The sequence below is a fragment of the Chaetodon auriga genome, chromosome 12, assembly GCF_051107435.1.
Source record: "Chaetodon auriga isolate fChaAug3 chromosome 12, fChaAug3.hap1, whole genome shotgun sequence".
In the NCBI taxonomy this organism is placed as follows: Eukaryota; Metazoa; Chordata; class Actinopteri; order Chaetodontiformes; family Chaetodontidae; genus Chaetodon; species Chaetodon auriga.
Window position 1 is genome coordinate 9447521 of NC_135085.1, and position 22560 is coordinate 9470080.

Consider the following 22560-nt stretch of genomic DNA (forward strand, 5'->3'; position numbering starts at 1 on the left):
ACTGCCAGCTTTGACAGTCCTGGGGACATTGGTCTTTAAAAAAGTTTTTGTTCAGATCAGGCATCCTGCGAGGCCACATCATGTTGATAACTGAGGGCTTCGCAAACACACTACATCAAGACAAGTGAAGATGGCGGATGTGTTGAGTGTTCTCCGTCAGTATAACATCCAGAAAAAGGAAATCGTCGCCAAAGGAGATGAAGTTATATTTGGAGAGTTCTCTTGGCCGAAGAATGTCAAGACAAACTACATAATCTGGGGGTATGTTGATGTTAAAATATCTATAAATCACATCCGTAGGCCCGCAGCTGAAGCTAATCGGTGCCTTGTGGCGCTAGTAACAGCGTACGCCTCGCTAGCTACTACATGCTAAGATGCTAACCTAACTCGTCTTCTCGTTGTTGTACTTAAAACTTAAAACACTCTTTGGTTACCTTGGACTGATACTCAGCTATTATGCGCTGGACCACAGAGCCTCTTTGCCAGCCTCCACTCGTTTCTTTTGAAACTTAAAATGTATTTAACAGAGAGATAGCGTGCTACAGCTAAACTTGCAGTAGTAATGTGATGCTAACTAATTAGCGACGTTAGCTAGCGTTGAGTTGTGTTCCCATGGAGTCAGGGGTCCGGTGGCAGAAGGGGAAAGATTTATGTTTTTAGTTTCTGTTGTCATGACTAAAAGCGGCTTTGTTTACAGAGCAAAAAAACAAAAAACAAACCAAAGAAACTTTGCTCATGTAACGCAGAAAATGAAGTTGCGCAAGGTTTTGGAGATTAACGTTAGCTAACCGGATAACTGTTGATAGCACCGTGTTTAAGTTATGTCATTTCAGAAGCGATGTTTCATAACTTTAATTGAGTTACTTAAATACATGTCCTGCATACTTTAGGCTTAATGCAACATAGATTCACTTAAATGTGCCACCTGCTGCAGTCTGTGTACGTTTGACTTTCTAGGGGTCAGATGCACTTGACGTTTGAGTGATTTTTGTATATTTCTTGCTTGTGTGTCTACCTTCAGTACTGGGAAAGAGGGCCAGCCTAAAGAATATTATACTTTGGACTCGATCTTGTTCCTGCTCAACAATGTGCATCTTCCACATCCATCCTATGTCCGACGAGCTGCAGTAAGTGTTCTGGAATAACTGATAATAATCAAACTGCCTTATGCCTTAAACTGTGCCAGTAATTATTTAATAGAACATCATTTTAGGACAATCCCCTATTTCAGCCTCCTTTTTTGCATATGTTAAGACCATTCACAAATGTCCTCAGAGTAATTTTGAGTGACATGATTGTGTGCTGTTTATAGACAGAGAACATCCCTGTTGTCAGACGACCTGATCGAAAAGGTTTGCTGTCGTATCTCAATGGCGAAAGTTGTAAGTATCATTTGGGAGATGTGTCTTGTACGTTGTGTTTATATTGTGTACAGAACGTTAAGATTTTGTTTGTGTGTCCTTATCCAATGTATTTATACTTTGTCCTGATTTCATAGTTTTGTTTTGAGTTTTGATATGGGTCTTAATGTGGATCTAATAGATTATTGACAGTGATAAGGACGAGGCTAGGTGTTGTTGGTCTAATTGCTAACTTGTTAATGCAGGTTTTAATTGTGTCTTTTCACAGCTACATCGACAAGTATTGACAGAAGTGCACCTATAGAAATAGGTTTGCAAAGGCCAACACAAGGTGAGGTCACACTATATCTATAACGAAGTTTGAAGAGCTTGTACTGATTCATTGTTTTATGAGGCTGGATTTATTGTTGTTGAAAACGTGAAGTGTATCTTGCTGCTTTCTCCAACATATTTTTATTAAAGTGATACTATGTCAGTCTGGAGAGTTTGTACAAAACATAATGGACTGTGCAGTGAAATGATACCACTGCTCTGCTTTTTCAGTCAAACGAGCAGCTGATGAGGTTTCTTCTGAAGCCAAAAAACCAAGGATTGAGGTAAACTGACATTAAATATCTTCCACTATCAGTTGCTTAGTTGTAAAACATTTATTCCCTCGTCTCTATCGCACAAGCAAGAACAGCTCAAATAGGCCAAGAATCTATTATTGACTGAGGTGTTTTGTTTATTGGAAACAGCTGGATAACCAGTAAATTCCACTAAAGTGAAACAATATAAATGTGAGCAAGGAGCTCTTGTCCTGATTGCTTTTCAACCACATTTAAATGAAATTAGAACAAAACATTTACAACAGTGTAAAAGAACAGAAGAAATGTATAAAAACGGTTTTAAGTGTTGAACATCGTTTCAGTCTAGTTTTATGTGAAAGGCCTGATGAGGCCTCCAGAGAGGCCAAAACAGTGGTGAAGAATGCCTGGAGATGAGTTTTCATTAAAACAAAATTAGGACTGTGTGTTAACTGCACAGCATATTCATCTGAGTACGCAAGGCCAGATTGCTTCTGATGTAACTGTATGACTAGTTGCTGTCAAGCAGTGTAGTATTTTTTTTATTTATTTTTTTTAATGGAGTTTGGCGCAGTGCTTACTCCACATTAAAACTCACTGGGGCTCATTACATCACTTCTAGCAAACTTCATGGAGAACAATGATGGCATAAAATCATTGCTGATCTGCTTTAATAATAATAACAATGAGAATAAACTATTTGTATAGCACCTTTTCATAGAGGAATTGCAGCTCAAAGAAAGAAATCACATGCACCAAGAGTGCTTTAGAAAAACAGAATGGACATAAAAACAGATAAAGAGTGAATGTGAGATTAGATTGAGATAAGAATGAAAATATTAAAAAAAAAAGACAATGTATAAAACCAAACAGTAAAATATAAAAATCTAAGTAAAAATAGAGAAGAATAAGTATAAACATCTGAAGCAGTCTTTAAGGACGAAGCTCTAAAAGAACTCTTCGTCTGGCGTCTCTGCTTTCTGTGGTTCTCAGATACAACAGAGTGTTTTTCCTTCTTTACAGATACTGATTAAGCACAGGTCTTAATTACACATATGCAGGCATTTCACAGCCGCCTCAGAACATCTTCTCATGGATGTAATCTCACTGTCTAACAACCCATAAAATCAAGTAAAATACAACATTTTAATAAGTGCAGCAGTGTGTAGGACAGGGCTTCACTTTGTGTGAACTTTTAGTATCTTCACTAATAATTCTGAATGTAGGGAAAACACTGAGATATTTAGCCAAAATTAAACCATCTGTGTCTAAGTGTAGTAATGAAGAAATCCATTTTGTTGCATTTAAAAACCTTCAACAGGGACCATCAGGGCCTTTGAGTTGAACAGTGCAATTTATTACCTTTTCTCCAAAACATTAAGTGCATAGGTAACCAACCAAAAAAGTAATTGACCGTTGTGTTTTCAAATTTGATCAAAGTGAGTGTCAATGAAACACTAGTACATTAATAAATTGAATGTTTACATCCATAGATCAGGCCACAAAAGTCCAAACAGTTGCACAAAATACCACTAACTAGTGCACAATGAGTGTAGATGACAGAATACTAAACTTTTATAAATGCACAGTTTATGTTCGCTAATAATGTGTACACTGCTTTCATTTTAAGGATGAAGAGCGAGTGCGTCTGGATAAGGAGCGTCTGGCCGCCCGTCTGGAGGGCCACAAAGAGGGCATCGTGCAGACTGACCAGATCAGGTGAAATAGATTTGCCCCAGCTGCCTTTATACTTTATGTGCTTTCTATATGAAGAAGTAACCTCTCCAATGTAAATAATTTCACCATGTTGTTTATTCAATGTACTGTAGTCACAGTGTTAACTGATGAATATTAATCTGATTGCTTTGGATGTCATTTTTTACTCCACGTTGACACCCACAGGCCATTTCCTCGAAACAGTGAGTTGTTCAAATGATCCAAACTTTTGTCCTCCTGCTCCAGATCACTGTCTGAAGCCATGTCAGTGGAGAAAATCGCAGCCATCAAAGCCAAGATTATGGCCAAGAAACGTTCCACCATCAAAACAGACCTGGATGATGACATAACCCTGAAGCAGAGAAGCTTTGTGGATGCTGAGGTGGATGTCACCAGAGACATTGTCAGCAGAGAGAGGGTCTGGAGGACCAGGACAACCATTCTCCAGAGCACTGGAAAGGTCAGAGTCCTTTGAGCTAATGGTATCCAATCACAGTGAGATTTTTCTGCAAACGCTGTTCTTCTAACCTCAGCACATGTTGCTAACAGCATACAGCAAAAACTTTTCAGATGAATCTTGTGTTTGTGAACTTCGGTTCATCAAACACACCTGCACATTGGCTCAATATTGGACCTTGATTTCAAGTCAAGGATATCTTGGCGTAAATACTTGAGTTCATCGCAAGAGTTGTCATCCAGTCATTTGGGAGTAGGAGGCATCACTGTGAGAATAGCCCTTTTTCATTACCGTGGAGAAAATCAGACCCTTCTCTTTAATTGTAAGGCCTTTGCAGGTCCTGCAGAAAAGCAATAAAAAGCAGTCATCTGCACGTTTTATGCAGCAAAGCCGTCAAACCAGGCACATCTCACATTTTAGAAGGTTCATACCAACTTTCATCAGATATGCATTTGTGATGTGACCATTCTTGGTGGCACGGTGGCACAGTGGCAACACTGTCGCCTCACAGCAAGAAGGTCCCGGGTTCGAATCTCGCTGCGGGCACTGGGTGTGTCCTCCACCATGCTTCGGTGCCTGCTGCTCGAGGAGGGCCTTTCTGTGTGGAGTTTGCATGTTCTCCCCGTGTTCACCTGGGGTATCCTCCGTAAAAATATACCCCCACTAAAAACATGCAAGAAGATCACCACCTGACCAATGGTGACAGAAGAATGGGTCCCCGGGCGCCGGTCTGGCTGCCCACCGCTCCTGGTCTGCCGCGGAGGAAGGACGACCAGGATGGGTCAAAAGCGGAAGACAAATTTCACCTCCGTGTGCTGTGCGCGTGTGTGTGACAATAAAGGGGAATGTCTCCCCCTGATTCTTCTTCTGATTCTTCTTTGCTGAATGGACAGCACTGGGGCTCATTAGAAACAAATTTCAGACCATGATTTTGGAGCTTTACTCGAGACCACTTTACTGTACACACCTGAGTTTGGAAGCAGCTGTCCTGTTTTACGAAACCTGCTGAACTCTCAGAAAAATGGCCTTGGGTGTGGGAAAATCTTTCAAAGGACCCAACTGTGACAATACCTGAAGTGTGTAGCAAGGTGAAGATCTCAACCACTAGGTGGCAGCAGGGGTATGCTTTTCACTCAGTGTGTATTCTTAAAAGATGAGTTTTTACTGTGCCACTGAAGGACTTTGACATGATCATCCCAAAACCAGTATAGTGTTGATCAGCTGTATGCTTTAAGTAATTATTCAGGCAAAATAGAAATAATTTCTTTAATCTGTGGATAATGTCCATACCAAGATGGCTAAATTTGAAAACATATCTTTGTCTCTGTTTTGCACTTCTAAGGGCATTTCTCATGAAGTGTGCTTGTTGAAATGTGTTGAAACATCTAAAACTGAGCAAAGGACAGCTTGTAAATTTATTCTCACAACATTCAAGCTTTTAATGTTATCTTCCCCTGCTGTGGTTTATTGTGTACGTGATGTGTGGTTGTCATGAGGCACCATAATGTGACACTCTGTACACTCTGTAGAGTTCAGACACAGGATGCTGTAAAGGTCAACCGTTTGACGCTGAAGTTGTAGACAGTTCTTCTCTTAGTTCTTCACTCAAATCACTTCACTGAATGAGAAAAGCAGTAACTTTTTGTGCATGAGCTAGAGCTGCAACTGGTTTACGTAGTCTATAAGATCTATAGTCAATAAAATGTAAAGCTCTAACATGATCTCATCATATCCCAACCTGTGTTGTTCCTCTGCAGAACTTCTCCAAGAACATATTTGCCATCCTTCAGTCAGTGAAAGCCAGAGAGGAAGGACGAGCACCAGAGCAGAGACCAGCACAGAACACCACTCAAGCAGTGAGAAAGACATTCCCTGTAGTTTTTTTTTTTCCAATATTTCAGGGAAGTTTAAATTTGGCCAGACACCAGTCAAAAAGACTGTGTTTGTTTTCTTATAGCTGTTAAATAATGAATATAAAGCCTGAAATTAAACAAGAAGTTGTTTTGAAACTGTCAGAAGTTATTTAATTATGAATGACCTCTTAAAGTTACAGTACAGGTTACTGACAGGTGTGTACCAGTAGTAATTGTTTCCTGTTCTTTCCAGGAACCGTCCCTGAGGAACAAGCAGCCTGTCCCAGCTGCCTACAACAGATACGATCAGGAGCGATTCAAAGGAAAAGAGGGTGAGTTTTACTGGTGCTTCTGTAGCTAACTATAGTCTCAAACACTTACAGAGGTGTGTGTGTGTGTGTGTGTGTGTGTGTGTGTGTGTGTGTGTGTTTGGCAATTAAGGAATATACAGAGTTGCCTACACATCTGATCTGTGGGTCAGCATAGCTTATAGATTGATATATACCACGACTTTTACAGCGTTTACACCGAGTATCAATAAACACGTTAGCACAAAGGTGTAAATACACAACGATGGCATTGTATATTTGCAGTTTTCCTTAAGTAGTGACATTAACTGTTTAAATTGAAAAGTGCAAACTTGTTACAGCAGAGAATAACCCCTTTTGTTCTGCCAGCAATCTGCAACTTATTGTGTGTTGTTTTCTTAGAAACGGAGGGTTTCAAGATCGATACCATGGGCACCTACCACGGCATGACCCTGAAGTCAGTGACGGTAAGATCAGTGCTTCGCTGTTTGTGGACAGTGTTGTAAGAAGACTAATGCCAGAGCTGCACTGCATGCGAATTTCACTCTGAACACACCTGGAAAGATTTGTCTTGAATTATTGGTATCTGCTAGAGCAGCAGCTAACCAAAGCCTCAATATGACCTATTTGATGAGGACTTCTGTGTTTTGGCAGTACAAACAAAATCATGTAACATATGATGCCTGTTATTGTTGCCATGTAATGACTCACAGCCAGTTGACACTCATTTCTCTGTTTTCGAAGTTGTTAAATTAAGTAAAAAAAGAAAGAAAAAAGAAGAGAGAATCAACATGAACCACAGAAAATGAAAACTTTTCCGACTGCCCTTAAATCTACTTTTTCAAATTTAGTGTACATAAGAATTGGCTGGTCCTGCATTTGTTTTCAACGTGCAACAATCTCAGTTTCTATGAGCTGACTTTATGTGTAAACGAGCCTCTTTTGAAATGACTCCACTGACTATTTGATAAATGTGTGGAAATGTTTTATTGGCACTGTAGCCTGTCCACTCTGCATGTACAGATGAACCACATCCAGTAACTCTTATTACAAAAATGTAGCTTTTGCACCACAGTATAGCACAGCTTATTCTTCTGTAAATATAACGGTATACATAAACTTTCCAGTGGCTTGACTCAGACATATAAACGTTTTTCATCTCTTTTGTACAAAATTGGCAATCATCCATTCAGAGCAATTCATAAGTTTTTACAACTTAAACATTTCTGATGAATTGTTGAACTGTTGAGTTTCTGTAAGCTTAAAGATTTAAACCCTTGATGTCAAGTGAAGAGAATATGCTGAGACGTAAATAATTACTTGTATCGAACAAGGAGAGTTAATCAGTAACGTTTTCAGTTATCGAGCTGGTCTCTCTCTGTTCGTTTTGTTTGAGTGTGTCCTGCCTGTTCTTGCCCTCAGTGTGTTGATGCAGGCGTTGCGTTTGTTGCTCTGCAGGTGATGCCAGTATTTAAGTAGTTCATTGGGGTGAAAACCATGTGATGTTATCAGATGGCTGTACTTGCAGCTGGAATAGGACACCCGCCAGTGGTTGAATAGGAACGCATTGGATGGAGGAGTGGGCTCGATCCGGAGCTTAGCCAGGCATATCCCCACATACACATCCTCCAAATGCAGGTGGCGGATACTTAGCGATGCTCGATAGATTTTCCCCGCCAAGTCTCCAGAGAAGACGTAGCCAGTCCCAGAGCAGAAGGTGGGATACTTCTCACTTGGGTACAGCTCAGGGGGCATGTACCACTTGCTGTTTTTATTTCGATTGGGTGCAAAGCCTCTCATGTTATTGCCTGTGAAGTAGTTCTTTTTTGGGTTAATTTCTGGCCTGAGCAGCTTGTAAATGAGATACTCTGTGTTGACGAACATGTCGCTGTCCGTCTTCATGACATAGCTGGCTCGCGGGCAGTGAATTGCCACCCAGTTCATTCCCATCAGTGTCTTAATGGTCAGGTTTTTGTAGGAATCCATGAAGTCCTGCTGAATGATGTCATGATATCTCCGACTCTCTGCTTCTAGCATCCTCTGCTGTAAAATTCCCAGCTCTCCCTCATTCTTCCCCAGCAGAAACAGCCGGATGAATCCCAGAGCAGGGGCCACACTCTCGTTCCCCCATGTCTGCCGTATAGCATTTCTTGCCTCCACCTGCCGAGCCTCAGTGGCTATCAGCAACACTAGAAATGGCACTGGCCTCTTCTCTGCACATTTGTCTGCCTCGTTGATGATATAAGTGAAAGGCCCATGGGTTACAGTGCCACTGAGTTCTCCCTCTACACTGGCTGCCAATGAGTTCTCAGAACGTGGGTCTCCTGAAGGAGAGGGGACACCCTCGTTCTCATGAGAGCTATTGTTAGTGTCAGCCTTGAAGGTTGGCTGTGGAACAATGACAAACCTCCAGGCTGAATGTTGGGCGCTCATGTTCCACTTGGCTTTGGTGGTATGAAGTTCACCACCTCCATACACCACAGGATGGCCTCTCCACCATGGCATACCTGTGAACCTAGGCAGCCACACCTGGTGGACCAGAAAGGCCAGTACACCCAACAGAGAGAGGAGATAGAAAAGTTTAGCTGTGTGTGTACAGCAATGGCGTCGACGCCACTGCATGGTTGCGGCAGGACTAGTTCACCCAGACAGTTGTCACACTTGTAAGGCCAGTCGTCAGCAGCTTGATCCCTGGAGGCAAAGTGAAGTATATGATGGCTTGACTAAGGGACCCAATGTTGAGATCTCATTCCAGGATATGCAGATCACTTGGTCATAATCTAACAAGCCAGCTGTAAGGCGTGAGTCCACTCCAATGTTTCATCTCTAGAGATTTCCTAGGAGACAGGAGAAGATATATTTAAGCAATGAGATAGATACGTGGTGTCACATTAAAGCTGCTAGAATCAATGTTCTCATATTGACAACAGATGAAATAACTCCATGTATGTGAAAGTTGTTGCTCTTTGTGGAGAATCAGGTGGCCATCAACAGGACTCCAAATGAATGATAATGATGCTCCGTGACTGCTGCATGTGTATATAAGGAGCTGTTTGCTAACATGTCATATAAACTTAAAAAGTAAAATGTCACTGCTGTTTACAGCTCATTTCTGCTGCCCCCGGGTGCCCCAAGTTACACGATGTGAGTCTTTAGTTGAAATGTCTCCCATAGTCTCAGTTCCATCCTCTGGTTTTAGAATAATAAAGTAAGTAAAAACAAAATAATCTTTGTAAATTTGCATGATTTTCCGGAACTGACCTTTAAATCTTGATTATGACTGTTTACTGAACTTCGGTTTAGGCAGCGTAGTCTTAAGTTGTGTGGTTAAGGAAATATCTGTTACTGCTTTCAGAACAGGAAAGAACACAATACATTCTCCTTTCTCAACTCTACAGCCTGTTGCTCTTGAACAGTATCCAGATGAGTGATGGTTATTGAAGGAACAACTTATGTTTGCAGGCAGCTAGCACCCTGAAGTGGAGTGTGTTCTCTCAGTTTTTTTTTACTGAATTACACACTACCCTCTTAAAGGACCCCTACAAGACAAAGAGTGGCTTGTGAGAGCTCACAGAAGCACTGAAAAGACTTTGTTGGCTCTTATGCGTGCATCAACAGAAATAGAAACTAGTTTTTCCTTTTTGAAGGCACACCCCTCACATCCTGTAGGGTACATAAAAACTGATCGACTGAAGCATGAATTATTTCTTTAGCATAGCATGTTAATGTCGATGTGCACGTTTGCATTCAAAGCCTTCTCAGCATAAACTCACCGTGTTAATGTAGACACTCGTCTATTTCTGGCATCAAGCCTTCCTGAATGTGATGAAATATAACTCTCGCACACGGATCGCCCTCTCGGTCAGCGTTCCCACTGTGCTCTTAGCCTCACAATACAGCCTCAGCTTGACGACTGAGATTCTGCTCGATTTCCTCTACAGTGTGTGACATATCATCGTCTTCATTTAACCCAACCCATGTGTGGCTGTTATACAAATTCAGTCCTCTTCGGGGCACTGATAGCTATCTATCACATGCATGCACAAGTGTCTGTGTGTGCGTGCATGGGCAGAACATGTGTCAGAGCTCCAGTGTTGCAGTCTCTCCATCTGCCTTGGCGCATTGTCCCCAGAGGCTCGATGCTAATGCTGCTGCTGCTGCTGCCTCTGCTGCTGCTTCCGTGTCTTGGCCAAAGGCAGTAGAGAGTCGGTAGCTGGCTGTTAGCTGCAGCCCTGGGTCCCTTCACTGTCGTCACTTGCCGTATTTTGTTTATTAAAGCAGCGGTGGATAGATGGGGATCATCTCTGGATGATGCATAGGCTTTGCATAACTCCGTTTGCTAATTTTTTCTTCTATTTCTGCTGATCCTTGTTTCCCCTCGCTCTTCCTCTTTCATTCACATGCTATCATGTCCATGTCCCTCCTCCTTGTGGTGCTCTGTCCTTTTCTTCTGTTTCCACTTTCGTCTTCTCACCCTCCCCATTCAGCAGCCCCTCATGCTCCGCTCGTTGTGTTGTCTGCAAGAGGGCTAGAGGGGTGAAAGCAGCGGGGGAGGAGGAAGATGAACAGGAGGTAGCGCTGTGTGGTGTGTGTGTGTGTGTGTGTGTGTGTGTGTGGCAGCTCCAGGCTTGGTGGCAGTACGCTCTCCCACCACGTCACGCCGTCGCTGCTGCTGTTGCTGCCTGCTCTGTTCAAGGGGAGGGGGAGTTGGGCTGCTGACCTATTTGTATTCACGCCCACTCTCCAGAAAGAGGAATAAAGCATTATCTCAGCTTGCCATGCTGTGAAGTAAGAGGAGAGGGGAGAGAAGCCTTCATGTCGCCACTTCCAGGTTTGCGGATTGCCTTATTGGACAGATTGAAAGATAGCAAACATCGTGTTACACCCTCTTACTGGTGCAGTGACAACACTGACCAGTGTGACTGCAACTCAAAACCATTTTCGGTCACAGTCTTCTAATGCATCTAATGCCAGTCTCTTGTACGGGATGATGATGAGAACACATATAATTACAACAGTGTTTCTGCTGCCCCCATTCAGCCGTAGTGGTCTGCAACGCATTCATTTAACGTTTCACATGCAGGCATAGTCATTTGAATTCTGCTACAGTAAAACTGGGAGAGGTATTTATTAATTGTATTCTACTTATTTTTTCTGCTTATGGATGGTAGAGGAAGAGGAGTGTCCTGTTTTTTGCATGTGTGCTCATTGGTGGTTGTGATCCCTTCAGATGCACCTGCCCGCCTTTTTTCAGGCTTGCACAACTTTTCATACTGGAGTTAGTGTCATATTAGGTCATGGTGCAAGGAAGATCAGAACACTAACTGTATACACAGACTTCTCATACAAACCATTTTACATTATTTTTCAGTATCATCTGTTACTGTTGTGGACAGTGTTACAGTTTGGTGATTAGGAGTGCTGTAAGGTATTGAAGTATTGGATTTACAAGACTTTTCATTGATTTAATTGCTACCATCCACTTGGAACGTCCCTGGAAGGTGGCTCTTGTCATCATGCAATCCGTTAAATATTGTATTGTAAAGCTGTAATACGGAGCATCTCTTGGTGCAAAGTGTATTTTCACTGGAGGAAAGTGCAAGCACCCAAACTGCGGCTGAGCTGAGAACAAGTGTTTATCTGTAATTGACAGTGGTCCTGCAGTGCTGCTGATAGACCCTACCCTGCAGCTCGTGGGATGAAAGGAGAAAAAACTGAACTTAGAACTCGGCAAGAAGACTGTGACGCTGTCTAGCCGTTAAGACTGGTTGTTTTCTAAACAATTTATTGTAAAACGCTGACAATGTGTAGATGGCATCCTCATCCTCATCCTCATACTCATACTCAGTCGTTTCGAATTGCTTTGATTGGCAGGAATGAACTGTCCTGGCATTCACGGACAGCATGGGGACGAGGCCTAGTAGAGATTTAGTAGATACTGGAAGATCATCTAAAATAATCTTCTAAAACATTCATTGCTCATTATTTTTACTGAGGACACAGTTCTTGAATAATGTATTGCAAAGGACCTCTTGAGCATGCTCACAGGAGCCACACGTGTCTCTCACATGTATTTCAGTTTGAAGCCATGGTTTCTAATTTTTTAGCAATATTATGACCCTAACCAAATATTTTTGTACCTTATAAGACTTAAGTACAGCTTCAACAAAACTTGTAAGCACATTATTGTTGTATCTCTTTATCATATGCAACATACATAATCTTCCCCATACTCCTATAAAATGGGTAACACGAACATAACCTCACCCTTCTCCATCAATTAGTCGACTAATCGTTTCAGTGCTGGTCGATTTTTCTCACTTTCTCTTCCCTAAAGCCACTTCTTTGAGAAGACACGTGATAAAAATGTGATAATTCTGTAATCATATAAATAATTTATGAAGCAAGAATTCCAAACGTTTGTTCCAGCTTCTCAGACGGCACGAGCGATTTCAAGGCTTCACTCAGCTCAGGGAACTTCTGATGGGTAGTTTTCACACTCGTTTCATTTTATAGACTGTCGAACAAAGGATCGACTAGCTGCAGTTTTTGAAAGAGTATAATAGGAAAGTGTAATAGATAGGGATCAATCACCTTGGTACTGCAAGTGAGCCAAATTGAAGACGTAGGAGAGGTGGCTGCATATCTTGAAATCCATTTTCTGAAAAATTAGATTTCCCAGCACTGTGCAGCAGCTCAGGCTGATGTGCTTCGATCCAAGTGGACGGATCATATCCTGTATGTTTAGTTTGTAGCAGAACTGGTCTGTAGCTGACCCTCCTCTCACCTCTTTGCATTGCTCAGGAGAAGTGTAGTGATAAAACAATCAGACTCAGAGTTATTGACCATCTGGAAGGTTCACAGAAAGGTGTGAACCCAGGCAGAGACAGGATGTCTGGTTTAGAGACCTCTTCTCACACCCTTTCAGGGCAACAAGAGTCACTGATAACACTTTTACTTCTAATTTACATCTGGTCAAGACGTTCCCATGGAGGTGCTAACTCTTTCTTGATAGCCCATGGGAGTTAAAGACAATAAAACTGCCTGGATGGACGAATGCCATGTCTCAAAGGAATCTCCAAACCAGATAATGCTGATGGGTTGTAAATTAAACATTCCTGAAGCAAACTGTTCTGTATGTCTGTGTGCCTTTTTGCTTAATCTACCAAATTAACCAAATCTCTAGGTTTGATTTAACTGTAGATGTTATTACATTGCTAAGCTCGTGATCTGCACAATAACAATGCTTTCCTGGTCTTTCTAACTTACAGAATCACGAAACTGTGAATTAAACTATTTCAAAGGTTTTCTCTGAATTTCTACCATGTAACCATACCGCCATCTAGAGGTTCATAGCAGTTAGGTTGAATGTGCTTAGCGGATACATTTATTAATAAGTAACCATAATAGCGATAATCATTTCGGCAAATATAGTCTGCCCTTCTTTATTCCTTCATCATATTAAAGTAGTTATACCCTTAGTCATCGTGTTTATCATGATTAGTATTAGGAAATGTTACCATGTTCATCGTTTAATGTTGTCGTTATTCATAAGAATTGTCTAACGCATGTAGCGAACGCGCAGGTTGTTGTTGAAGTGCCATTGAAAATTGATCATTTAAAATATATTCGATTGACCATAGTGAGAAGCAGATGAGTCCCTCGTATGAATCATTAATTAATTCTCGCTCTGTAGGATGAAACCACGTTGCGCGTCTGCGAACCATCCTACATGCGTGACGTCCTATTGATTAGACACGCCCTGGAGCGAGGATAAAGTAGTCGCACATAGCAGACTTCAGTTCAGTTTCCTTTTTCGTCTTGTTCTAGTTCATTCCTTTTTCCTTTTCGTCTACTTCTTGTTTTTCCTTTCTTTCAGTTAATCTAATTTTTGTGTTAAGTTCTTGGTCTTTAGTTTTCAAGTATTTTTCCACTCCGTCGTTTTCTCAGTCTTTTTGTTGCTGCTCACAATTACACAAAGTGGCCTGATTTAATTCTGCAGAAAACGTACTTTTCTAATCTTCGTGAAACTTCATTTTTGCTCGGCACGCCAAGCCGCATAATTTCTATTTTTGTTGTTAAAGTCTAGTCACGTAATAATAATTTTGAAGACATTTTCGACCGGCCATCGAAGAGTTTCTCGATCTTATTATTAGTAATCAAAAGCCTTGCCAAACGGCCAACAACTAACTGACCGCACCAAAGACCTGTAGCCTGCTGCTGACCCGCTGGTCCGGGTTAGATAACCATCGGAAGCCGTTCCTCGTCTGTAACCGACACCGAAGACCCTCAGCTCCCGAGACATCCCTGTCCAACACCGTCTCTCAACAGTGGTTCGCTTGATTCGTCTAGCAGTCTACTGTGCAGATCAGAGTGACGGACGGCTACGTGGAGCCTCTTCGTGTTAGTTCGGAGCAGACATCTACAGGAGCATCGCTGACAAAGTAGGCATATTTAAGCGGTTTTGAATAAGAGTTGGTCCGTGAGGTTGAGATATTGTTAAGTTGTCTAAATTCTCTAAATCGTTCATTCAACAAATTAACTTCATATTCGCGTCCCCATTTCCCTTTAAAACCTACTTCTCACTATCGCCAAACTCATTTTAACATTCTCTTGCCATAAGTTCCTCTGTGCAGTGTTTGTGTTAATCTATATCATCCTTATAATCTATCGTATCATTCGTGATTCATATTCATCTCATTATTGTGTTTAATAAATAATCTTTTGCATACAAGTCATTGTCCGACGATGTCCTTTTGAGCTGGATATAAGCAATCCCTGTACTGAGAGTTCACGCCTTAGATTATCAGACTGATCTACTGTTGATTCATTCGTTCCCTACATCAGCTTTAACAGATATAATATACAAAATCCTTCTTAGCTGAAGAAGGTTGGTGCCCCTAGTAATATTAACGAATGTAACATTAATTTAGAGGTAATTCCCCTACAAGTTCAAGGTTCAATATTTTTGAAATTGTATTGTGTGTTATATCAATAATTGAGACAGATAATGTCACTAACCAACATAATTTTGTTACTACACACAGCATGAACTTCATTATGTAGCAAAGTTGCATAAGTACGGCTTTAAATTCTATTCGTGTCCAAGCTTGCATTTCTTTTCCCTTTGTTTTCAATAATAATAATGTTTTAAATAAATTGCAAGGTCATCTTTATTTTTGTAATATTTCCCTTGTGTTCAGCCGAAAGCTCAGCCTGTCCATAAATCAGTGAGCTATTTTTTTCTGCTAATTTCCATTCATGGCATAACTGTGTGAAGTGTTACTTCCTAATGCTGGGATGGTGCAGACTGTCGAGCACAACACCCTGACAGCGCTGGCACTGACAGGCCTCAGCCATAGGCCAGCCAGGTCGGCATGTTCTGTTTATCCTCTGTCAGCGTGAGCTCCAGCCTGCGGGAGTGTCACTGCATGATGGATGACTGTGAGACTGTGACCCCTAGTGTGGCCCCCCTTTTAAAGCTACCATTGCTCCATCCACCACACACGCACAGGCACACTCCCACACAGGCTTGCCTCTCTAGAGGGAATCAGTCGTGACCTGGAGGTAGTGGAGGATGAGCAGCCACCAGCGATGGACCATGTTGTAACATGAAGAAAGGGTCACAGCTTTTAAAGTGACTTCCTCCCATTGTCCCATAACTTCTTTCTGAAACTGCATTTTCTTCTCAAACTGTGGGTGACTGTTAATCACTTTTAATAACCTGATTGTGTGTCTCAGAGTCTCGATGAGTGTTGTCGAGCAGTCAGAAAGAAAGATTATTATTGAGTAAAGCCTTTGGATTCACATGCACCCAAAGCAAATGTCTTCAGTTATTAAGTTAAGATTGGGTTTTGTGTTTTCCAGGAAGGAGCGTCTGCTCGGAAGGCCCAGACCCCCGCGCTGCAGCCTGTCCCCCGTCCTGGTTAGTGTCCACGTATATTCATGCATTTGTCTGCTTACAGCGTCACAGAAGCTAATTTGTTAAAATGAGTGCTTCTTTGGAGTGGTGTGCATCTTGTTGTGTTTTCTAAAACCATAACATCCTGTGACCAATTCAACATTTGAGTTATTTGTTATAAAACCAGACAAGATGTGCATGATGAAAGGTTGTCACAAGCCAATCAGGGCTGCATGATGCCCTGCAAAATGCGGGAATACTTGAACATGATTAAAACGTCCCATTTTTAGGATTTAATGTACGTGACAGTTAAGCAAAATAATAAAAGACGTGAACCATGCAGTGGTGGTAGTAGATGGCACAACTGAATGAATGCGATTTATAGCCCAGCCCTGCCACCACTGCAAGATGTAATGTGTAAGGATGTTTAGCAACTTCAGATCCAGCTTTGTTAACCTGAAACAGCGTTCTGTGTTTATATTAATATAAAATCAGACCGCTGCACTGCATGGAAACGGACCAAGCAGCTTTTACTTGCACAAATACAAGTGTTTTTTCCAATGAGGCCCGAGTGAGCTGTTCCCTTTTCCCCCTCAACTTCTCAAAATGTGAAGTCTCTGTACGCCCCAGAAAGTGCATTTGAATTTTAGAAACGGATTTTCACCCGGTGTCACCCAGTCTGTCCGAGCTGTGGGAGGTTTCCTGTGTCGGGCAGCTGTCAGACGTTTGGATCTACCACCCACAGCTTCAACAGGGACAGTGAGAGGAGAGAGCTCTGCATTATCCCACCAGTCCATCAGTCACACTCTGAAGACACTAGCAGCTGTTACATTTGAGGGGGTTTCATGACCAGGTTTTATACGCTTGACATTTCTGACACGCCCTTTCTCACCCACAGACAAAAACTGGGAACTCACTGAAAAAGGAATTTTTGTTCGACATTTACACATGACCATACCCGAGAAAAGATCTGGACTGAAACTTCCTCTATGAAAGGGACTTTTGTGTGGTGAGAAGAATCACATGACTGTCTCACTCCTCGCAAATACTGACCCAAGATTTTTTTTTTTTTTTGGAGAATATGTGAGGGCACATCAAAGCAGCATCAGTCTGTGTTCCGTCAGAGTGACTGGTCGACTGTGACACATTTGACTCGGCAGTGGTACAGATTGATAGAGGTGGACGGTGGAGAGGAAGGAATGCAGGAGCTCAGCCCTTCCTGCCAAGAGCACTTTTATGACTTTGGATCTTATCCGAGCTTTTTGTGAGCCATCAGCAGTAAATACCATCTGAGGAATCGTTCAGTTATACCTCAAGCTGAAGCATTTAAATGTCCAGTGTGTAGGATTTATGGGCAACTAGCAGTGAGGTTGCAGATTGCAACCAGTTGAATACGCCACGATACCTCACCTCACCCTCCCGACAGTGGTCGCGAAACACGTGAAAGACGCCCTCTAGAGCCAATGTGTGGTTTTTCTGTTTTGAGCTGCTGTAGATTCTTATTTTCAGGTGATTTTACACAAACGAGAACACAATGAACATGAATATAATATAATTTTCCATTTTTCTTCTCTTTTTCTCCCTCTAGTTTCACAAGCCAGACCTCCACCCAATCAGAAGAAAGGTACATTACTTTCACTCAGATGGACATTTTTGGCATTCATATGAAACACAGTATGTCATGTGTTATGTAATGTCATGTAATATAAACATTAAACACTGACTTACAGATATTTGTCTATTTTATATTCATAGTTGTGACGTACTTGAAACGTCCAAAACTACCTGTTTGTAAGAGCTTTTCTCCTGACTTTCTGGACAGGGTCCCGGACACCCATCGTCATCATCCCCGCCGCCACCACCTCACTCATCACAATGCTCAATGCTAAGGATCTTCTGCAGGATCTAAAGTAAGTCTGTACACCCCATATATACCCACACCCTTTGTATCTCACTGTTTAGCTTCTTTTAATCTGCTCAGCTTTTCACTTCCATGAGCCCCACGGTGACAGGTCGAGCTTACGGGATCTTATCTTGTTTCCTGCATGTCTTACAGTATTTCGATATAGATGCATTCTGAATATTTGAAATGGCCTCTGTACTCATTTTCTGCACTATCAGTATAGCTGTACCGGCTGCACTTCCTCGCCCTCTCTTCTGTCTGACAGCGAGTTGACACACACACACAGCGCTGTCTTCTTCCCATTACTCAGTCACTCCAGTTAGCTCAAGACAGCCGTGGTATATTGTGGTTTTTTTTTTATGGTGTTAGCTCATTAAAGATAGCGAGTCCAGAGCCTCAGAAGCAGCGGAAGTGCTGTTTGGAAATATTTTGAATTTTGAGGCATATGGCAAAGGATGCAAGCAAGCATAAATGCGAGTGATGCTAAAGAGCAGCTTGAAACATGATGGCCCAGTAAACTGTTGTTAAGTGTGCTGTCCTGTCGTTGGCCCAACAGCTGTTTGTGACACTCAGAGCGAAGCTGATCCCGCTCAGAGCGATCAGGCCTGAGGAGTCTGTCAGCAGAGTTTCAGCTGAAAGGAAAATACTTTGACCGTATTCAGCTGTGAATGATGCTGTTCTGCTTAACACACTGTTTCTAAAAAACTGATATTTGATGTTTACTACAGTCACTTTGCTGTTCTCTGCTGCTAGCAAAGAAAAGGAAAGTCGTCCCTCATTGGAAAATCAAGAATTTTATGCCCTCAGTAAAACTCGAGTGTCATGAGAACAGTAATGTCTGACGTGCTTTTTAGTGCGTCATATGGAAACGAGAGGAGGACGACTTGTTGAAAATGTAAATCAACAGAGATGAACATGTTAAGTGTCTGTAAAAGTTGCTGAGGTCACACTGTTTTTATAAGTCACGAGACTGCTGCAGCATCAGGGAACAAGCTGTTTGGGACAGTTTTTCAATTGTATTATAAATTCAGTGCAGGTGTCATGGTAGCAGGATGAAGCCAGCTGTCGTCTGTCCCAGTCATTAAATTGAATTAAGTGAACGCATAAGCAGATCATGCACTCGGTGCGCGCTGTGCCTTGATACACCCAGTGTCATAATTTCCCTTTTCTCTCTAATTACAGCAATTAAGTGATGTTCTAACAGAATGGTGACACTTGGACAGTTCCTGATTATGTAACAGCTGCATGAGAGATGCTGGTCACACACAGGAGCTCAGACGGACAGATACACTTTTCACACTATCATTCATTTCAAGCTTTGATGGGAAGACAAAGGATGGCTGTCCAGTTTTGAATGTGGTGGTGATGTAATCAGGACGGGAGAAGATCTGCTTGTCCATGAAACCCATTATCTGTGCTTGAACTGAACTGTAACTACGAAACAGTTGCAGCTATGCAGAGGTTCAACCCCAGAGGAGATGAAATGTTCTGTACTAATGCAGGCTTTAGTGCCAGGAATTGATTGTAAGCGTACAAGTGACATTTCTTTTTTAGATTTGATAATGATGATAATGAGGCTGAAGGTAGCTTATCATTAATGGTAGACTGACAAGAGGACAAAGGACACAAATTTATACAGTTCAGGGGAAAAAATGAATTTTCTATCAAATCAAACTCCAAACCGAAGTTGAAAACAGAACTGCTCTAACTTTTTAAGCCAGTGCACTTCTATGAAATACTGTGTCTCTACGTTGCTGCATAATGCAGCCCAATCAAAAAGAGCCTTTAAGATGATGACTAATATCATGTTTTTGCAGACCTGCCATGTTAAAGAGTGTTAGTATCATTTTTGCAGATAAAGCTGTGGTAGACGGTTTAGATGGTGATAACATCACACAGTATGTCACCCAGACACACATCCCTTTTCACAGAACGGGCAAAGAACCAGCCCTGCTGACAGTGAACCACATATTATCCTCTTTGATGCTGGTAACAAAAAGGATATTAAAAGTGACCAAAGTGACCGCTCACCCCTCAGTTACTTGCACACATGTCAAGCCTTCTGCTCGACTTAATCCTATTATTATAAGTATGAAAGAGAAAAATAAAATCAGTAAATAAAGTAACTAAGTAAAAACATTGACAAAAATGAAATGAAGTAAAGTAGAAACTAAAAAAAGATATATATTATAGGGAAAGTCTAAACTTTGCTTGTACCATCAAAGGTTTGTCACACCAGAGGAGAAGAAGAAGCAGGGCATCCAGCGCGACAATGAGGTTCTGCTTCAGAGGCGCAAAGACCAGATCCAGCCTGGTGGCACAACGCTGAGTGTCACTGTGCCGTACCGCATCATCGATCAGCCGCTCAAACTGGCTCCACAGGACTGGTGAGCATGTCTGTGATGTTGAATGGTTTAATAACGTTTTTCCACCAAACAGGAAGCTTATGTGGGCAGAACCAGTGAGGGCGTGAACATTTCTAACTTGCTAGCTTCTTGAGTCGTTCGTGTTTGACAGATGTGGCTCAGGATTGCACATGAAGCCTGTGTTATAATATTTCCTCATGGTTGTAGAATAGTGGATTATTTAAATGTCGACCCTCAATATACAAACCACAGAATACAAAGTGCATTAAATCTGCCAACTCACAACAACAACACAGTCCAAGACGAGCACAGCATGTATGTTCACAGCACCAACCTGTGAATGTTTCTCCCTGCAGGGACCGAGTGGTGGCCGTGTTTGTGCAGGGTCCTGCCTGGCAGTTCAAAGGCTGGCCGTGGCTGCTGCCTGATGGATCCCCTGTCGACATTTTCGCCAAAAGTGAGTGATACCGACTGTGACGTCCTTTAGAAATGTTGGCGTACTCGTGACGAGACGTCAGCTTGCGCTTGGTGGTGTTGAGAGAGTGTCTGCAACATGTAAATGGGTTATAATTTTGAGTTAGAATTAGAATGTGTGCTTGTGTGATTCTCCTCCAGTTCGAGCCTTTCACTTGAAGTATGATGAGGCGAAGACAGACCCCAACGTGCAGAAGTGGGACGTGACTGTCCTGGAGCTGAGCCGCCACAGGCGCCATCTGGACCGGCCTGTCTTCCTGCGCTTTTGGGAAACCCTCGACAGGTCCGCCTTTAATCTTGTGCATGTTTACATAAGTGTACCCATCTGTTTGTTTGTCGCCTGCGCTGCTGTTATTTGATATTTAGCAGTAATACAGAATCATGTCTCAAATTAAACCCACCTTTTCCTCTCGTCTCTTTCTCGCCCATCAGATACATGGTGAAACACAAGTCTCACCTCAGGTTCTGAGCCCAGATAACAGCGCCCGTCTCCGACCTTCCAACTCTCCTCAGCCCACCTCTCGCAGAGGTAGCCCTTCTCATCCAAGCCGCCATCCCATCTTCCGACACGATCCCCGTTTTAACAGGAGGAGGAGGAGGAGGAGGACAGAACATCCAGTGGACTCCCTCCAACACGTCCTTGAGGACTCCTAATGCAGTGCGCTGGATATGTTGCTCTGGACACTGGAGAGGAGATTAAGGGGATTTCTGTGTTTTTGTTGTAATTGTTTTCTAATGCTTTCATGTAGTTAAAAAACAATACCAAAATATGTTTTATATAAAAAGGCAACATACTGTGGAACCCATGTAAGTGAGATATTCAGTATCATGAAGGGGTCAGAGGGAGAGGAGGTTTGCATTTTAGTTCATGAATTGTCAGTGAATTCAACTCTAAAGTGTTTAGATTGAGAGGAACATGAAAATATCTCTCGGTACAAACAAAACGGCCACGTAGTTCGAGGAAGGAGACTTCCTTTACACTTACCTTCTTTATTTTGGGTGTCTGTGGTCCGAATGTACATATGTGATAAAAACCTGTCAGAGCCAAAGCTCCCGGAGCAGAGAGGAGGATGCAGGTGAGTGATTTGTTCATACTTCAGAAAACGGCTCTGCTCTGATGATCTCGGACGATTCCTAGCTCAGTTTTTGACAGATCAGCACATTTCTTGGTCATGCAATGGCCTTGAGGATGTCTTTGTTTTTTTTTCCTTCTTTGTTGGTGTTGTGCTAGAGGAGAGAAGTGATGGAAAGTATTGCTTTAAGTCATCACATGAAAATAGACAATAAAGCCTCAGAGAAACTAATGTCTGTCTGCTGCCTGTTGTGTATCGTTAGTGTTCACTTTATTAATGTTTTTCACTCTGTCATGTTGGTTTTATTTGATCAGAAAAGTGTGAATACATGTGAGAGTTCAGTCCTTAGGTGACAGGGAACCAGGCTGGATTACACCATAACGGAAAAAATCCATTCTAACGTCGACCCGATAGTACAACTCATATTTATTCATCAGAGAACGAAAAGAAGCGAAACACTAATTCCACAGCTGACCCTTTCTTCATCTGCACTGAAGCTGGACCTTCCCAAATTGAATTTGACCAGTTTTCTTGGCAGTGAAGAAACGTGCTCACAGCTGAATGTTTTCCAGAAACAGGTTG

At 42.1% G+C, this 22560-nt stretch overlaps 2 protein-coding genes across 2 annotated transcripts; one reads left to right on the forward strand and one right to left on the reverse strand.

The window, feature by feature from the left end:
• Positions 1-109: 109 nt before the first annotated feature.
• On the forward strand, positions 110-22209 carry cdc73 (cell division cycle 73, Paf1/RNA polymerase II complex component, homolog (S. cerevisiae)). The gene is made up of 17 exons (XM_076744869.1): positions 110-261; positions 1022-1127; positions 1313-1382; positions 1630-1692; positions 1905-1957; positions 3558-3646; positions 3890-4103; positions 5858-5956; positions 6207-6285; positions 6664-6728; positions 16129-16186; positions 17751-17786; positions 17985-18072; positions 20291-20452; positions 20788-20888; positions 21047-21188; positions 21338-22209. The coding sequence occupies exons 1-17, from the start codon at positions 131-133 to the stop codon at positions 21372-21374; spliced, it is 1593 nt and encodes a 530-aa protein (XP_076600984.1). The 5' UTR covers positions 110-130; the 3' UTR covers positions 21375-22209.
• LOC143329126 (beta-1,3-galactosyltransferase 2-like) lies at positions 7230-10877 on the reverse strand. Its single transcript, XM_076744870.1, has 2 exons — positions 10035-10877; positions 7230-9098 (listed from the first exon to the last, which is right to left on the reverse strand). Exon 2 carries the CDS (start codon positions 8881-8883, stop codon positions 7621-7623), a length of 1263 nt encoding a protein of 420 aa, XP_076600985.1. The 5' UTR covers positions 8884-9098; positions 10035-10877; the 3' UTR covers positions 7230-7620.
• Positions 22210-22560: the final 351 nt, after the last annotated feature.

Bases quoted from the DNA above. Each gene is read 5' to 3' on its own strand.
- LOC143329126 (XM_076744870.1), bottom strand. From the start codon at position 8,883: ATGCAGTGGCGTCGACGCCATTGCTGTACACACACAGCTAAACTTTTC.
- cdc73 (XM_076744869.1), top strand. From the start codon at position 131: ATGGCGGATGTGTTGAGTGTTCTCCGTCAGTATAACATCCAGAAAAAG. The intron at 1,693-1,904 runs GTGAGGTCACAC...CTGCTTTTTCAG, and splicing joins TTTGCAAAGGCCAACACAAG to TCAAACGAGCAGCTGATGAG. The intron at 6,729-16,128 runs GTAAGATCAGTG...TGTGTTTTCCAG, and splicing joins TGACCCTGAAGTCAGTGACG to GAAGGAGCGTCTGCTCGGAA.